We start from the raw sequence: 17,545 nt of genomic DNA, 5'->3' as shown, positions 1-17,545 counted from the left end.
AAATTTTTCAACAGACGATTTAAACTTATACATCTATTTTGTGTGGTCTGGTAGTATTTATTAATTTTTAATCAACTCAACATTTTGTAGTTACTAACCAATTTGACCTGTATAATTGCTTGATTCCTATACTTATCTAATTAAAAACAAAAACGATCAAGGTATAATAAATTGTACCTTTTGAGCATTAGGCTTGCAGGACTTAAGTAGTATTTTATTTGTTGATTAATTAAATTATTAAAAGTCTATAATTTAATCAATCTCTTAGGCTATTGCTGCAACATTTAAATAACGTTTATATTAACCCTCTCGGAATGTTGTTTTAAAGTCGAATTTGTTTTTTGCAATATTTTAGGAAGATTGTTTTAACTTTAAAAAGGCTATATTTAATTAATTTACATGTTAATGTAAGTGTTAACATTCGGTTCATTGAAGGGGTTCACACTGTTAAACAAATGCTTTTATAGGCATTTTTTAATATTTCGTCAAACATTTAAAATATATTGAACGCAATTAGCGATTAAAAAGAGTTAATTTAACAGTTTAAAGATTGCTTTAGCGTGTTTTTTCTTCTCAGTGTGCTTTTTTCAAAAATCCTCAAAAAAGTATCGCTATTTTTCTATGCTCTGGTTCTAATAAATGCAATAAATATTTTACATATATCAAAATCTCTAAATAGTATATCTGATTTGATGTTGATTTTTTTAAGTTCAGAGTTAATACTTTACTTATTAACGAAATTCATCTATTACAACAAATATTTTAAAAAACCATAGACCTAGCATTTTATATATTACAGATACAAACTAAATTATGTTTAAAAAAATAAATAAAACAAGGTTTAAGGAAGAAGTTATTTAAGATTCTTGCACAAGTTCTCTAGGGATTAAATACTAGATACTAAGTATTGTTTGGATTCCTCAATTTCATGGTTTCACTGATTATTTCCAAAACAATCGTACCCGGGTTCAATTAAGTTATGCCTTGTATTCAAAGTAGAGATGGATTAACAAATATGAATTTCGCCATTCGTTAGTTCATCTCTCTTGTTACCGTGATTATTTAAATACGAGCAAACCTTAATTGTCAAAATTTTGGAATTTGGAACCGTTGTCTTTCGACGTTTTATGCAAGTGTTTTTAGGGTTTATGATGCGTACATGAGTATATTGAAAGGCTTGAAAAGCCGATAAAATTAAAAAACAATTATACTATTATAAAAACGATTAAAAATTATAGATAGAAAATTAGATATTTTTCTGTAATAAAATATTATATTTATATTTAGCAAATATTTTTTTCGTAAAAGTGATTGAGACCAAAAAACTTGTTTTTTCAAAATAATTCTTCTTTTACTTTTAATCACTTTTTAAAAATTCCTCAACATGTTTCCTATTGCAAGTTCAAGTCCCTTGTCTATAAAATAAAATTACCTAACATAAGTAATACAAATAATAAGTCTTTTATCTGAACTCTAGCATTAACCCTTATAGCACCCTTGATACTTCACCATCGTCTCCAATCATTATACGTTGACTTTGAGCTCTAAATCACCAATATGATTATATCTCCTTGGTTTTTTCTAGATTCATCTATATCAAGGTCCATAGTTATTCAAGATTCTTAAATAGATCTTTTATTATGAAGGCTAATTTAAATAAAATTTACCTTTGACAGTATTTCTGCTAGTGTGCTACTTGATGGTCAGATTTAAGGAAACTTCATAGCTTCTTTTCCAGAGAAAATTAGATATGGATTAATATTTTATTACCACAGGGCAGTCGGAAAGGTAAATCCACAGTAGGTCCCGAAAGACATCTAATCTAATTCCAAAGACATTATTTTTGTCTTGGTTTATCCAGAATCCTGTGATTTGAAGTGATCAAAAGCTCCAAATCATCGACCTGCTTTGATCTAGGAGAAGTCGTTCAAGGTTCTTAAACAAGTTCTCTAAGGTCAATTGCATTATGTTTTTGGTTGTTTTTCAGAGTTAAAGAGGGCTTTATAGCTTCTCTTCCAAACCTAATATCTTCTGCTTTAAAATTATTAGATTAAATCTTTGAGAAAGACATTCTAAAAAGATTAAATCTTAAATAGTATCAAAATACGAGAATACTGAGATAGTATTTGTCAGATTGAAGAAACATATCACTGGTATGAGGTATAGAAGAATGAAGGAACTTGAGAAACCTCTAATATGAAGAAACATCTTGCTATCCGTTAAACTTGCTCCATCTAAGATCTGTCACACCAAATTTCGAAACTAGTAGAAATATTCTAATGTCATTATACAGGGTCCGGAAAAATGATCTCCCACATTTTGCGCCGCCACTGAGCCCGAATCAAGAGGGATCCAGCTTAGCGTAGTCGGTTGGCTGCGCGCGCCTTGCCATTTCAGTTGTCGCCATGAACTGGACGGGCGAGCGTCGTGCCTTCGTTATCGAAACATTTTTCAAAAGTAACGAATCTGTGATTGCGACACAAAGAAATTTTCGTACTCACTTCGCGCTTGGTAGACATGATCCAGTTCCAGATCGCAAAACAATACTGTTGTGGGTTTCAAATTTTAGAGCTACAGGTTCAGCCTTAAAAAGAAAATCAACTGGTAGACCCAGAAGTGTTCGGACACCTGAAAACATTGCAGCTGTAAGAGAAGCAGTTGAACGATCTCCTAGACGTTCAGCTGTTAAACATGCCTCTGCTTTGCATTTGTCAGATCGTTTTGTGAGAAGAATTTTGCACACCGATCTGAAGTTCCACCCATACAAAATGATGATCGTGCAAGAACTTAGCGAACGGGACTGGGAAAATCGCCGAGAATGTTTTAATAACGAGTGACGAGGCTCATTTCCATTTGTCTGGCTGTGTGAACAAGCAGAATTTTCGCTACTGGGCACCAGAAAATCCGCGGGAACTACATGAAAAGCCACTTCACAGCCAATGTGTTACCGTTTGGTGTGCTGTTGGTTCTTTTGGTGTTTGGGGTCCCTATTTTTTTGAAGAAAGAGGGGTAACGGTTACCGTAACTACTGATCGATATGTCGACATGCTACGTAATTTTTTGGAACCAAAACTTAGGGAACTTGAACATCCGGATGTGTGGTTTCAACAGGATGGAGCTACACCTCATACGGCAAGAAGGACAATGGACCTGTTAAGGGAAATGTTTTCAGGACGCGTAATCTCGTACGGTGACGTTGGGTGGCCTGCACGTTCACCCGATCTTGCCCCATGCGACTTTTTCCTTTGGGGCTAGCTGAAAGAGAAGGTTTTTCAACATCATCCACGAACCATTGGCGAATTGAAAGCAGCAATACGCCAAGAAATTACAGGATTATCGCCTCAAATTACTGCTCGAGTAATGGAAACTTTCAGAAATCAGCTTCGAATGTGTGTCGAAAGAAATGGTCGCCACTTGGACTCTGTAATTTTCAAGTTTTAAACTTGTCAAAGCAAAAATAAATAATGAATAAATATCAAAGTTTTTGAGTTCTAGTAGTCGAGTATAAATCATTTTGATAGAATTAATAGTTAATCAGATACATGGATCCACACCACCAAGACCTCCAAGCACCGATCTGAGAACCTTTCGTTCATAATTCTTAATCTATTGAAGCTAACAACATAAATTAAACTTTATTTGCGTAATAACACTCTGTTCTACAATAAATTTTAACATCTATGACTGTAGAACCAATAACAATGGAGATATCCAGCCTAAAATGTACAGGACTCCTTAATATCCGAAGCTAACCTGAAAATCGCTGCTATCTCTGTTAGTATTTGTTTTATGGTGATCACAAATAGAATCAAAGTTGAAGATCAAGTCAATGTCTACTAAAAACCATTAAAATTATATTTATTAAATGCATAGTAAATGAGATTTGTGGATCTAAAGTTTGCTACACACCACCAAGAGCTCAAAGGGTCGATCTGACCAACTTTTGTTCATAATTGTTGATCTGTTATAGATAATAACAAAAATTTCTTTTGTCCTATAATATCAATTTTAACACCTATAACAGTAGGATCAATTACAAAGGAGATATCCAGCCTAATAGGTCCAGGATTCTTTCTATGGCCGAAGTTAACATGACAATTGCTGCTAATTCCAGATCAAAATCGTCAAAGTAAAACTTACTTCAGATTCAAAAATATAAAAAGCCAATGGGGGTATTCACATGAAATAAAAGTATAATATTCAAAGAAGCGCTTTATAAATATTGTTAAAGAATCAAAGCTGCTCAAGTAAAAATGTAATAACCATGAAACATTTTAAGCAGTGATATACAAAGGCAATGTTTGATCTTAAAGGTAATCACTCACTAGCGGAAGTACATTGGCTTTATGTATAATTAAAAACAATGCAAAATGTCAATTTCTCATTAAGAATAAATATTCAATATAGTCTAAATTATAATAATAATTATGAGTTTCAAGTAGTTCTTCAGATGTAGATTCAAGATTATATATTACAAAATCATCATCTTCAGTTTGTTTTGAGGTTATATAATCTTAAAAAACAATAACGAGAATTTTTATGTTGCAAGCATTTTGGCAATCTTCTCCACGAAACGATTCACAACTGATTTGACCCATCTGTATCAAATTCAAATAATGAGGTCAAGACATCGAGAAAATACATAATTCAGCAAATCAGTCTAATCAAGCTAAATTCAGGTGCTCCCACTGATTACTATCGATCAGATTAAAACTTATGTAAGTATAAGCAAACAGTTCTAAAATAAATACGCAATCAACCCAAGGACTTGAAAAAAACTAAATTACCATGAAGAAATTCCATACATCTTAATTTTAAGGCCAGTGTACCCAATAGCAGCTGTACATCCTTAAGCCATCATTCATTTCTTTTACTGACCAAACATTTTCAATTAATAATTTTAGTATTTAACAATGGACAATACATATCGGTAAACAACAAAACGAGTTTGAATAATAGGCATCATAGGACATTAAACGAATAGCATGTGACTTCAAGGCGAACTTCTTATATGGTGGTACTTGTGGGCAGTTGGAGTTTATTATAATAATAGGTATGGGGTGGTCGTTCTCTCTGTAATCTTGGCGCCACTTAGACCAAGTTGATTACCAGTGGTGCGACAACTGTGGTAACATTTCCTTAGTGACACACTTAAAATCAAAAAAAACTTTTAATTTAGAGGAATGTTTGATCTTCAAGGTAACCACTGACTTCAGAGTGCAAAATCAAAGAATCCAGGGAAAAAATTCTCCTGACACATTTGTTATAATTTATTTTTAATTATAACATTTTGACAATACCTATTGGTAAACGTCATTATAAATTTGTAGAATAGGCACCAAAGGATTTTTGTTATAATGAGCACAGGATGGTCATCTTATCTCCACTAAGTACTAACTCATTTGTTCTATTTCATTCGTGACCCACTTAACACCAAAATAACTTTCAGTCACCAGAGTGTGATGATCGTTTTAATTAAATTCTTCCTTCCGTTATTTTCAGGCCCGATCGACCGAATCGAACCCACCATTATTATTATTATTCCGCTCCTTCACCTAGAGCCGCGGGCCAGACGGACCAATAGGACCACGAAGTTTCTTCACCTATCTGAACCTGAAAGATCAATTTAACGAGATAAGTGAAGAAAACCGATGATAAGCGGCGGATAATGATGATACCGCAGCGTTTAGCTGATGAGCTAAACGAGACCCGAGCGAGATGATGATGACCTATGGATAATGCTCTTGGCCTAGTTAGAAAATAGATGGTAAGTGGTGAATTTGTAGGTGAAGTTGATAATTGTTGGGTCTGCATCAAAGGTATCAATAATAAAAATGGATTCATTCTTGACATCTTTGATGCAGTTGGCAACAAGAAAATCGTAAAATATAAATGTTTGCCTTATTTTTTGGAGTCATTTTGGGTAATTTAATACCAAGCATATAGATTTGCATTGAAAACGTAATTTTTCTTTGTTTCCATCCTTTTTCATCCTTTAAACATGGCTGCCAATTTGGCTTTTCACTATTTCTTGTACCTACAGTTGGGCGCCAAAGTATCGACATTTAAATTATGAAAATTTTTTTGCACATCAAAAAATGCGTCTTGACGCATCGAATACATGGACCAAATTTCATAAAAAATGTCTACAAAATTGTTTAAGGTATTATTAAAAAACTGATATTTTTTGAAAACTTTAATACCCCGTATCTCAAAAGTTAAGACATTTAGGACATAATATGTTCATAGAAACTTTTTTTCTTAAAATGGGTCCGGGATTCACCCCCTTAAATATTAGAACGTCTTAGGGGATTTCATATAAGACATATTCTATTCTTCGTGATAATGATGTCATATAAGTAAGCTACAAAGGAGATATGTACATATTGAGGATTTGTGTACATACTGTCGCCAGAATTTGAGGGATTTAAAGGTGCTCACATCTCCGGATGCCTCCATATTTCATTGCCTAGTTTACATGAAACCAAATCAATGAAAATGTTCATATCAGGCTGATCTCCATAATAAACATACGCGACAATATTAGCTTATAAGACCTGATTTCCACAGATTGTTTGGAACCAGAAGAGATTTAGAAGAGATTTATATGGATGATAAGTGAAAACCTTCTACAAGAAAATTGAAATCCTTCTTCTACTAAATTCTATAAGATCTACTCTATATAGGACTACATTGATTATGACTTCTCTATGATATTTTTAATTTGTATAAAGGGCTTTATGTTCTACTTTATATACCATTTCGTAATTGCCTATTTTAATCAATTTAGGTGGATATATATACATGGATATATAATATTTAATATTTTAGAAAAAAATTGTAAAATTCAAATTTTAATTGAGCCTTTAAAAGGTGATTTGGCAAACTGTAGTTATTCAGTTTAATTTTATTGTAAAAAATTTGTTGTTAAGATAAGGTTCTTAAAAACGACTTGTTTTTGCTTTAATAGGCTATCACATATTTTGATGACCACATTTATAATTTAAACAAATCAAATTTTTGATACAGCCACTTACCTTCCTTATTTACACACCCTCTATAAATCCTTGTGACTATTTATCAATCACGTACCAATATTCAGCAGGACTATTTGCATTAAAACCGAAATTAAAAAGACACTTGAACAAGCTTATAAATACTTTCTCTTTTTTTTTCATTAACATTTGTTCTAAGGGCAGTTAAAAAAAGTGTATGAAAGTGAAATTACCAAAGGTACCTACGATGGTTATTTACTAAGAATTTTAAGACTTGTTCTAATTGCAGTAAAATTTTATGACTAAGTTCTGCGAACTCTAACGAAGAATCTGCCGGCAATTAGCTGGCGTTATGGTTTCCTATAATTAATTCTGGTTCGGTTTTATCGATGACATTTTTGTTCAGTGTCGTATCACAGAACAAATATCAATCCAGCTTCTTCTAATATTTAATAAGTTATAATGTCAAGTGATTAATTACTGCCTCGCATCGGAGGTTTACTCGGTCATACTTCGCGTTTACACTGAAACATCTTCAGAAGAACATATGGAAACAGGAAGTTCGTTTACCTTTTTAATCGCATCAATTAAATTGATATAATGCGATTGAAATGAAAAAAAAATTATTAATAGTAACTGTGTAAGTGCTCCAGATAAACGCATGAAAGATTATAGAAGCTAATGACCATAAATGGGTGAAACAATTAGTAATAAATACGTTCTCAGGCAATAAATATTTGAGATTTATGGGCTTTAAATGTTTTTTTTTTAAGTTTTAGAAGTTTATTGATTTGATTAGGTTTAAATAAATGAACTTCGAAAACTAGAAATTTTAAAACTAATATTGTGTATTTTAATGAAAGTTTTAAATATTTGTACGAAAAGCATTAATAAAAATCAATAATTAATTAAATTTAAAATAAATGTTTTTTTTTAATTTGAAAATTTTTTGGTTTTAAGATGGATTGAGCGTGGAATCACTTGGTGGAGAAAATATTTTTATTATGGAACATATTTATCATTAAAATTTTCATAACTATAGATTGTGTATATTTTTCAATGGCTTAACTATATACCCTTAAATATTTATTGTGAGCCCTTTTTTACTTCAAAAATCAACAAAAAAATTATAACTCTTAATTATTTAACCAAATGTTTAATTTTAATTATGCGTTAATCTGAAATAGAAGTCAAAATAAAAAAATAGAAATTATTAAATTTTTGTCCAATCTAAAGTCTCCTAATTAAAAAAAAACTTTAAAATAGAGCAATATTTTTATTTTTCAAAAAATTATAATTTTTCATAAAATGTGAATGTTTTTGATCATAAATAAATATGATATCAAAGCTCGGAATATAATTTTCCCATGGAATAGATCAGAAAAATGTACCGAGCAGAAGTATTTTTTTCTTCGTGCAAGTAATTTTCAACATGTTAACTAAAAAGAAGATTTCCATAATTTGAATAGTTTATACCAAAGTCATGCAATAAAACAAAATCTGTATCAATTTCTAACAGATCCTTCTCGCTTATTGTGTCCGTATAAATACCGGGATTGTTAAAATTTACTTGTGAAAAAATATACACGCGAAACATCACATATTCCTTAAAAGTGTCTATATTTATATATGTTCTTTATATTATTTAATAAAACCTATAATTAATTTATATGTAAGTACCGAATGACCTGTTTTTTTTGAATTTGTTCTTTTTTGTTTCTAATCTCATGGTAGCAGGATTAGTTTTAATTAATATAATTAGTATTTTTATTTTTATATATTTACAATAATTATTTTGCAATTTTAAATTATTTTCCGTTGCACTAATATGTCTTTTTATGTGCTAAAATTTACCTTAATACATATTTTAAATATTTTAGTCTCCTGGGGATGACCTTATATAGAGGTCGAAACGTAGACCTAATAAAACTAAATGGATGTCTAAGAACGTTCTATTTTTGGCGGTTTTTTTGTTATTTTTTATTCATTTATTATTTTATGCTCTTTAATATAAATAAAATTTGTAAAACCTTATAGCAGCGCATTTTCTATTATTCTCTTTAAGTTAAAATTTATTATAACATTTATCATATGAAATATGCATTTCTTATTGAACCAATATCTTACTATTTTCTTCAAATTATTATTTTTTAAAATTGAAATTATTTTTCGTTAGTTTCAAATGGTTTTTTGAATTTTATATTTTTTTAAATATTCAATTACTTTAAAAAATATTCAAAACTCATGGTTAAAACACATTGCTAAAATTTATTCATTCATTCATTTTTTTAAAATAATTTAACAATGAAAAAATAACTTCGATATGACAAAATTTAAGCTCCAAACCTTCAGTTAATTAGGAAATCCAAAAAAACCCTTAGTTTTCGGAAAAACTCAAGAAAAATATGATTTCTATTTCCTGGAACAAACAAATGATGACTCCAAGTGCCTGGAATAAATAAAAAATGCCTGAAAACCCAATAGAAGCCTGATTTTAACTGCCTGGAAGACGCAAATAATTACTCCCAAGAGCCTAGAAAAAATACAGACTAAGACTTTTTCTGTCTCAGCATAACGAGTTCCATGCGGACGGCGCCAACTAGAGCGCTTGAGACTCTGCTGAGCCTTCCGCCTCTGGACCTCGTTGTGCAATTCGAGGCAATGAGGACTGCGTATAGGCTATACGTCCTCGGCCGACTACGTGCTGGCGAGACCGGTCACGCAAAAATTTGGTCACGAGCCATACAGGAATGTCCTCTCCTTCTGATGGGCAGTGACTGCATGGCTCCAGTGACTGTGGACCGCGCGGGATTCGTGACGCACATTGCAGGCAGAGAGGAGTGGCAGCATTCCAACAGACCTGCATTACTAAATAGGGGGACCATCTGGTACACAGATGGCTCCAGAATGAATAACAGAGCTGGATCAGGGCTTTGTGGTGGGATCCCACATACCAGTAGGGCATACTCGCTGGGGGAGCACGCCACTGTCTTCCAGGCCGAAGTATTCGCTGTATTAAAATGCTGCGGACACCGCAAGTCGTATCAGTCGTATCAATATGCTCGGACAGCAGAGCTGCCATTAAGGCTATCACGGCCGCAAAGGTAAGCTCCAAGCTTGTATAAAAGTCTAGAGTGTCTAGAGTGCATAAAAGTCCTGAAAAAACTGGTACAGGTTGGCTGCAGGGTCCAGCTCGTCTGGATAGTCCCCTGGTATAAAACAGGCCAAAGCGCACATAGGTGGGCCCTCTGCCTGTCTCACCAAAAATTTACTACGCCTAAAAAGACGCGAAATTCGGCTAGTGACAGGTCTGTTAACCGGTCACTGGCACTTAAGAAGCCATCTCCATACTATCGGTATTGCGGACAACCCGGAATGCTGTGAGGAGGATGAAACCGTTGACCATGTAGTCGGGGAGTGTCCAGCACTCACGCGCGCCAGGTTCAAATACTTGGGTAACACTTTCAGTGTACCGAGTGACTTTAAGTCCTTCAGACCAGAGAGCCTTATCGGTTTCTCTAAGGCCGTTGGGCTCTGGTAAACCCCGGTGGGGCTTCGACCATTCAATTCAATTCAAGACTTTTTCTGTTTGGACAAATTCACTTAAAACATCAATATTTTCAAATTCCTGTGTGATACGTATTTAAAATATAAAACTATACGTCCTATTAAGTTTTAATTAAGAGTAGATATATGCAGTCTGATTTACTACAAGGAAAGCCATTCTGGGCTTATTTGTCAATCGATCCCACAGACATATCAAGAACCTTAAGTACAAATACAGAACCAATTCAAGATTCTGGACCTACTAAACCAGGGGATTGCATGAAACACCTTTACAGACAAAGTAAAGAAATCAGTGTTGCACAAAGTATAGGAAGTAAAAGACTTAGAAATGGAAACAGAACAAGATCAAACCCTCACCCCTAGAAGAAGGGAATACCAGGAGCTGTCTAATGAATGCCCATCAGTAAGGACCTAGTGATAATCCAATGGAACTTCGAAGGCATCAAAAATAACATGCTACATACAAAAACCTGACAAAAACCAGTAAAACCTGATATTCTAATCTTAAATGAAACCTGGCTAAACCTAACAATAGATATCAACTTTTCAAACTACTCGAATAACATAAGTTTGTGAGGAAGAGCGATAAAATGGTGAAAAAATGCATGATTGGCTCATGAGTTGTTAAAACCGCAGATACTTGAAGATCTAAACGCTTTTTATCATAGTTGAGAAGGGTGGTATCATCAGCATAATGGATTATTATTGATATACAAAATAAACAACAAAGGAACTATTATAGACCCATTTAAAAAATTTACCGTAAATAAACAAAGGTAATAATAAAAATTATGTGAATGTATTAAGTGAGTTAATACTTAAAAATCATGATTATAAATTATTAATGCCTTTATGTAAAATTTTAAAGGCGACTTTTTAAAGACGTTTAACAGAAATTACGACTAAGCTTGTATAAGAAAATATTTTTTGATGCTAATACTATAAAATTATGAAAAGAAGCATGATTGCTCATGAGTTGTTAAAACCGCAGATACCTGAAGATCTAAACGCTTTTTATGATAGTTGAGAAGGGTGGTATCATCAGCATACTGGATTACTTTAAACCTTGACAGTCGGAAGTTCATTGATATATAAGATAAACAACAAAGGACCTATTATAGACCCATTTAAAAAATTTACCATAAATTTACCATAAACTAATTTATCACCTTTGTTGAAGTGATAATAAAATTTATGAATGCATTAATTGAGTTAATGAAATTATGTAAAATCTCGTATAATCTTACAAGTTTTATTTTGGATTTTGAATTAATTAACATAATTTTAGAGGCATTTTCTTTTCACCTACTTGCTGATCCAAGGACCTTAAACAGAAAATATTGCATTGATAAGCAATTTGGCCACTATCAGGTGGTGAATTAACATTAACATATTGGAGGTTTTCACGGACTTTTCAAAGGCGTTTAACAGAATAAATTACGAGTAAGCTTGAATGAAAAAATATTTTTTCTACTACCGTGCGTAAAGTACTCACTTTACACACTTCCCAGGGTTTATAAAGTTTCACTTTTTAGGCACCAGTGAAAAGTAATTTGACGTTTATTTGACATTCATTTTATAATTTGTCAAAAATGTTGTTGATTGCACTAATTCGTGAAGTAATTTGGTATTTTTAATTTTTTTTAATGTTTTCTTCGGTAGTAGAAAAAATGTGTATGTTACAAGTGTGTAAAGTCTACTTTTTTAATCATGGGAATTGTCAAATTGACAAAATTCCCATTAATTTCCCTTATATAAATAATTATTTTGATACTATTGAGAGCTACTGGATCTGTATTTTATTCAAAAAATTATATACTATGATAATGAATAAAAATAGTGTAATAAAATAAAGTAGTAACAACAAAAAAAAATTTAATGCTAAAAAATGACTATAAAACAGTTCACTTTATGGTCTTGGGTTTATTAACTTTAATAACATAATTTTCTTCAATTTGACCCTAATAAAAAAGTTGAGTGGTGTTAGGTCCGGCGAATTTGCTGGCCATTTACCCCTAACACTACTGGTAGTATGTAACTTTTTTGCATAGGTTGTGATCTTGCTGAAAATAAAAATGGGTAAAATCTATTCTTCTAAGATATGTTTAAGGATTCAATATTTGAATCATTGTATAAGTCTTGAAATAAATCGATAAATAATATCATCAAAGTATTCTCAGAAAGTAATCTACATATAGGGAAATAATAATTCTTAAATAAAAAATTATATAAATATCAGATTTTAAAATATTTGTTTTTCTTATTTTTGATATAAAAATTTTAAAGTCAAATACCGATTTTTAAATTTAAATATTTTTATACAAAAGCTTTCTTCTCAAAAGATTTATTGTTGTTTACTAAATTTTTCGAAATATTTTTAACTATTAATAAAATGCGACATAAATAGAAAGAAATAACAGAAGACAAAAATATATATTATAAAAATACCATGTTATATTTTAATGCAAAAAAAAATAGAATCTTATTACAGGACATCCACGCCTTAAAACAATTATCCCTGTTGCAACCATTTTATAAATACTCTACATTTCCGAGCAAAACTCTCACGAGATACAATTCATTGCATTCAATTTTCACAATGTTGAATTATAAAATTACGCTTGTTTACACCTGTCGCAATTTCTTGCAAGACGTTTATGAGTCTTTTTCTTTTTTAAATAAAAGCTCCGATTGTTTCCCGTAAAATAAGTCATTTTCTTTGTTAGATTTTTCTCAGAGATTGTCCAGGTATTAGACAATCGACTAAGCTACATAAGATAAGAATAAGTTTTTCTCACGGGCTATTTAAACCTTATTGCGGCAAAATCGAAAGTGCGTTAGCCAATATTACCTTTTGTGGGGCAATAAAGACAAAACCCTATCATTTATTTTGTTGTTAATTAGTTTTAATATTAACAAGCATTACAATTACCAACTTAAAATTAATTTATTTGCTAAAAATCTGAAAATAGCTATTCATATTCTGTTTCCCACTTATATTAGTAGTTTAAGACTAATGCTGGAAACATCAGTATCAGTTGCATAAAAGTTAAAAATATGACTCCTCTGATACCCTCAGCTACTTTTATATAAACTGGCTCTTTTAAAATCAGGATACAGTTTTATTTTTTACAGAAAAAAACTGGGAAATTGTAAAAAGATTTTCAGACGAGGTTTTAAAGCATGTTTTTAATTGGTTTTCGTGCAAAAAATTATGTGTAAACCATGATAAAACTAAATTTCTGCGTTTTTCATCATACAGAGATGGTCTTCCAAATTATGATAGGTGTAATATTCAATTGAACGATAAAATAACTTATATTTCAGCAGTACCTAGCATAAAATATTTAGGAATTACCATAGATGAACAACTTAAGTGGAATATTCATGTACAAAACGTTGCATATACCTTAAGATCTTTATTAGGTAGATTTCAGTTTTTAGCTGGAATATTAAGCATTTCGCATTTAAAAATAATTTATTATGCCTACAAAAATTTTCGATATTCGTCAAATATTTTTTTTATAATATTTTAACATATTTACACAAATATAAGTCAAACATTTCATTAATTACCTATCAGTATAATACAAGAAATCATCAAGAGAATTCTTCACAAACCAGTACAGGTAGGAAGACAATAGGGCAACATTGTTTTACTATCTTCTTACCAGATGTTATAATTTTTTACCAGTAGAAATAAGAGGTGTTATTCTAGGTAGCAACTCATTGGGATTGGTTAAAAGTAGGATAAGAAAACTTATTATCCTTCAAAATAAACAGCTTTTGATGGTTTGGTAAATATTAAAAATTAACATGTGCACTTATATGGTCCTTTGATTTTAATCTTGATCTGCGTCTTGCTTTGGTGCAGTACAAAAAAAGCAGTTTTTCAAAGGACTACAAAATACATTAGGTGTTTTGTGGAATTGTTTTTTTTTTTTTGGTTTTGATTAGTTTTATGACTTTTAATAAATTTTTATGCGTTGCAAATAGCATTGCAATTGCAATAGATTCATAGTTTAGATTAATCAATTAATTTACGAACAAATTACATTTTTATACTCTAAAAAAAGCTATGCTTACTCCGGGTTTTTGACTAGAATTTACTGAAATGAAACAAAAACACAAGGAAATCAGTGGCATAATTAGGGGAGACTGGGGTCAATTGTAACACGGGTCAATTGAAATAGTAATCAAAACTTTCTTCCGCTATAAGATAGAAATAAATTGCGCGCGTAATATAGACCATAATATCGACAACCATTTTCTGGCAGTACGCCGCGGGCCATTGAACAAAGTATACGTACCTAGTGCGAGATTTTGTGTTTTCAAGTATCCAAAGTAAGTATTTGCTATATTTCTTATGCATGTGTAAATGAGTCTGCATGTGTATTTGGTTAGTTTGTCGGTTTTCATTAATTAGGCCATTAACTTAGCTTTATTTTACTTTGGTTTAAATTTGAAATTCATTTTGTTTGCAGTAAATATGGTGTCATTTACTTAAAAAAGTCGTTTGGGGTCAGTTGTAACGGGGACGTTTGTAACGTTTCATCTGACCCCGCCGTTCATTTCTAGAATGAAATAAATTGTAATTGAGTCTGTAGTGTGTTTAGTTTGTTTGTCAGCTTTTATTAGTTAGGACATTAATCTAGTAAATTAATTAGTTTATTTCATTTCAGATGCCCCGTAAAAGAGTCCCGAAAACTGATCGTTCAAGTCGAGATATATCTTTATATGAATCTGCATATACAGAGCTCAAAAATGGAAGTTCTCTACGCTTAGCTGCCGACCAATTTGGGATCTCTCATGTGTCTTTGTTGAGATACAAGCGAAAGAAAGAAGCTGCGGGGAATACTGAAGGTCAACCGCCTGTTACAATGGGCTATAAACCTGCAAATAAAGTTTTTAATGAACTTCAAGAAACCGAAATGGTAAAGTACATAAAAAAAGCTGCAGACATTTATCAAGGTCTGTCAACCAAAGATATTCGGAGACTTGCGTTAGAATTAACCATTAAATATGATATAGATAAACCGGACACTTGGACTAAAAACGGCATGGAGGAGAAGACTGGATTTCCGGTTTTATGTCAAGACACCGTGACTTATCAATAAGAGCACCACAAGCAACTAGCTTAGCCAGAGCAACCAGCTTCAATTGTGCAAATGTTTCTGTATTTTTTAATAATCTTGCCAAAGTTTTGGATCGAGACAAATTTGAAGCAAAGGATATTTACAACGTAGGCGAAACTGGTGTGACAACAGTCCATAAACCAAATCGAATTGTAGTAAAAAGAGGCCTGAAATAAGTGGGTGCAATTACCTCACAAGAACGTGGTACACTCGTTACAGTTACGGTGGCAATAAACGCACTAGGCAATTCGATTCCGCCCATGTTTATTTTTCCTCGACTGCAGTTTCAGGATCATTTTATTAGTGATGGTCCACCAGAGTGTATTGGGGCTGGAAACGGGTCAGGATGGATGCAAGAAAAAGAGTTCGTCTTGTTCTTAAAACACTTTCAAAAGCACACAAATTCTTCACAAGCTCATAAGGTTCTATTCACACTGGATAACCACACATCCCATATTAGTATAGAAGCTCTAGACTATTGTAAAACTCATGAAATAGTAATGCTTTCTTTCCCACCCCACTGCTCGCATAAATGTCAGCCCCTCGATAGAACAGTTTTCGGTCCTCTTAAGAAAGCAATAAACTCTGCTTGTGATGGTTGGATTCGTAGTCACCCTGGTAAACCGATGTCTATATATGATACCCGGAATTGTCGCAACATCATTGCCCTTAGTTCTTACACAAAGCAATACCCAAGCCGGATTTTAGTGTACAGGGATATATCCTTTTAACAGAGATATTTTTACGGAGACAGATTTCTCGCCATCTTTTGTCACAGATAGGTTGCCTCCAATCAAACCTTCAGTTTCATCTGCTTTAGATCGAGGCAACAATCTAAATCTGACAGATCCTACTTTGGAAGATACATTTGATAATCCTACCTCATCTACGTCTGTTACCAATAGGTTGCCTTCAACCGAACCTCCAAATGATCATCCTAGTTCAAATCCAGGAAACAATCTGACTGTACCAACCTTAGAAGATGAGTTTCAAAACCCAACGCCATCAACTTCTCGGGGCCTAAAAAATTGTGAAATTTCCGAAAACACCCAAAATAACACGTTTTCACCAGAAGTTGTTAGGCCTTTCGGAAAAGCTTCACCAAGAAAAATAAACACAAGAGGAAAGAAAAAGAGGAAGTCAACCGTGTACACCGATACACCGGAAAAGGAGGAAATAGAGAGAGAAGCTAATAAGAAAACACAAAAGGTCAAACGGAATCTGGAAACCGAAAAGAAGGGTCCAAAGAATATCCCAAAAAAAGCACCCGTGAAAACAAGAAAGAAGTCACCTGAAAATTCTACCGACGACGAAAGTGAATGTTTTTGTTTGGTGTGTGTTGAACCATGTAACCCAGGTGAACAGTGGATCCGATCGGCAAAATGTGGTCGGATGAAGTATGCACACCACAAGAGCTCACATATTATGTTTGCCATAATTGCCAAAGTGACTGACCAAAAATTGAAAGTTAAGTGTTACACATCTATATTATAACAACCACCAGTTGTTGTTTTTTGTTTTTAAACTTTTTCCTAAGTTTTATTTTATGTTCCTACGTTTCTGTTTAATGTTTCTCCTCATAAGCAGAATATTAGCTTCTGATTTTTTTTTGTTATTGTTATGAGGCATTTGTTACAGTTTCTATATGATTTTCAGTCTTTGTTGAATAATAAAAGAAAATAAAAAGAAATGTGTTTTTTATTTAAACTATATTGCTTTTGTTACAACTATCAACTACAACCATAATGTGTTTCAATTGACCCTTGATCGGGGTCGTTTGAAACATTATGCTCCACCACTTATTTTTATTTGCATATTTTTTTTCGCTTATCTATAGTCAAGTTTAAC

The 17,545-nt window shown here is 32.4% G+C and overlaps 2 protein-coding genes across 2 annotated transcripts in view; one reads left to right on the top strand and one right to left on the bottom strand.

Annotated features, from left to right (window-relative positions):
• LOC126743485 (rab3 GTPase-activating protein catalytic subunit) overlaps positions 1 to 17,545 on the bottom strand; it is a 128,515-nt gene that overhangs the window by 68,797 nt on the left and 42,173 nt on the right. The window lies entirely within an intron of this gene.
• Positions 1 to 17,545, top strand: part of LOC126743486 (leucine-rich repeat and fibronectin type-III domain-containing protein 5) — a 90,939-nt gene that overhangs the window by 47,006 nt on the left and 26,388 nt on the right. Inside the window, exon 2 of the mRNA XM_050450587.1 lies at positions 5,503 to 5,767. Coding sequence (XP_050306544.1) covers positions 5,765 to 5,767 — 3 coding nt within the window. The 5' untranslated portion in view covers positions 5,503 to 5,764. The remainder of the gene's footprint in view (positions 1 to 5,502; positions 5,768 to 17,545) is intronic.

The sequence above is a fragment of the Anthonomus grandis genome, chromosome 13, assembly GCF_022605725.1.
Source record: "Anthonomus grandis grandis chromosome 13, icAntGran1.3, whole genome shotgun sequence".
NCBI lineage: Eukaryota > Metazoa > Arthropoda > Insecta > Coleoptera > Curculionidae > Anthonomus > Anthonomus grandis.
Note: the sequence above shows the minus strand (reverse complement) of the source record. Positions and strands in the feature narration are given on the sequence as shown.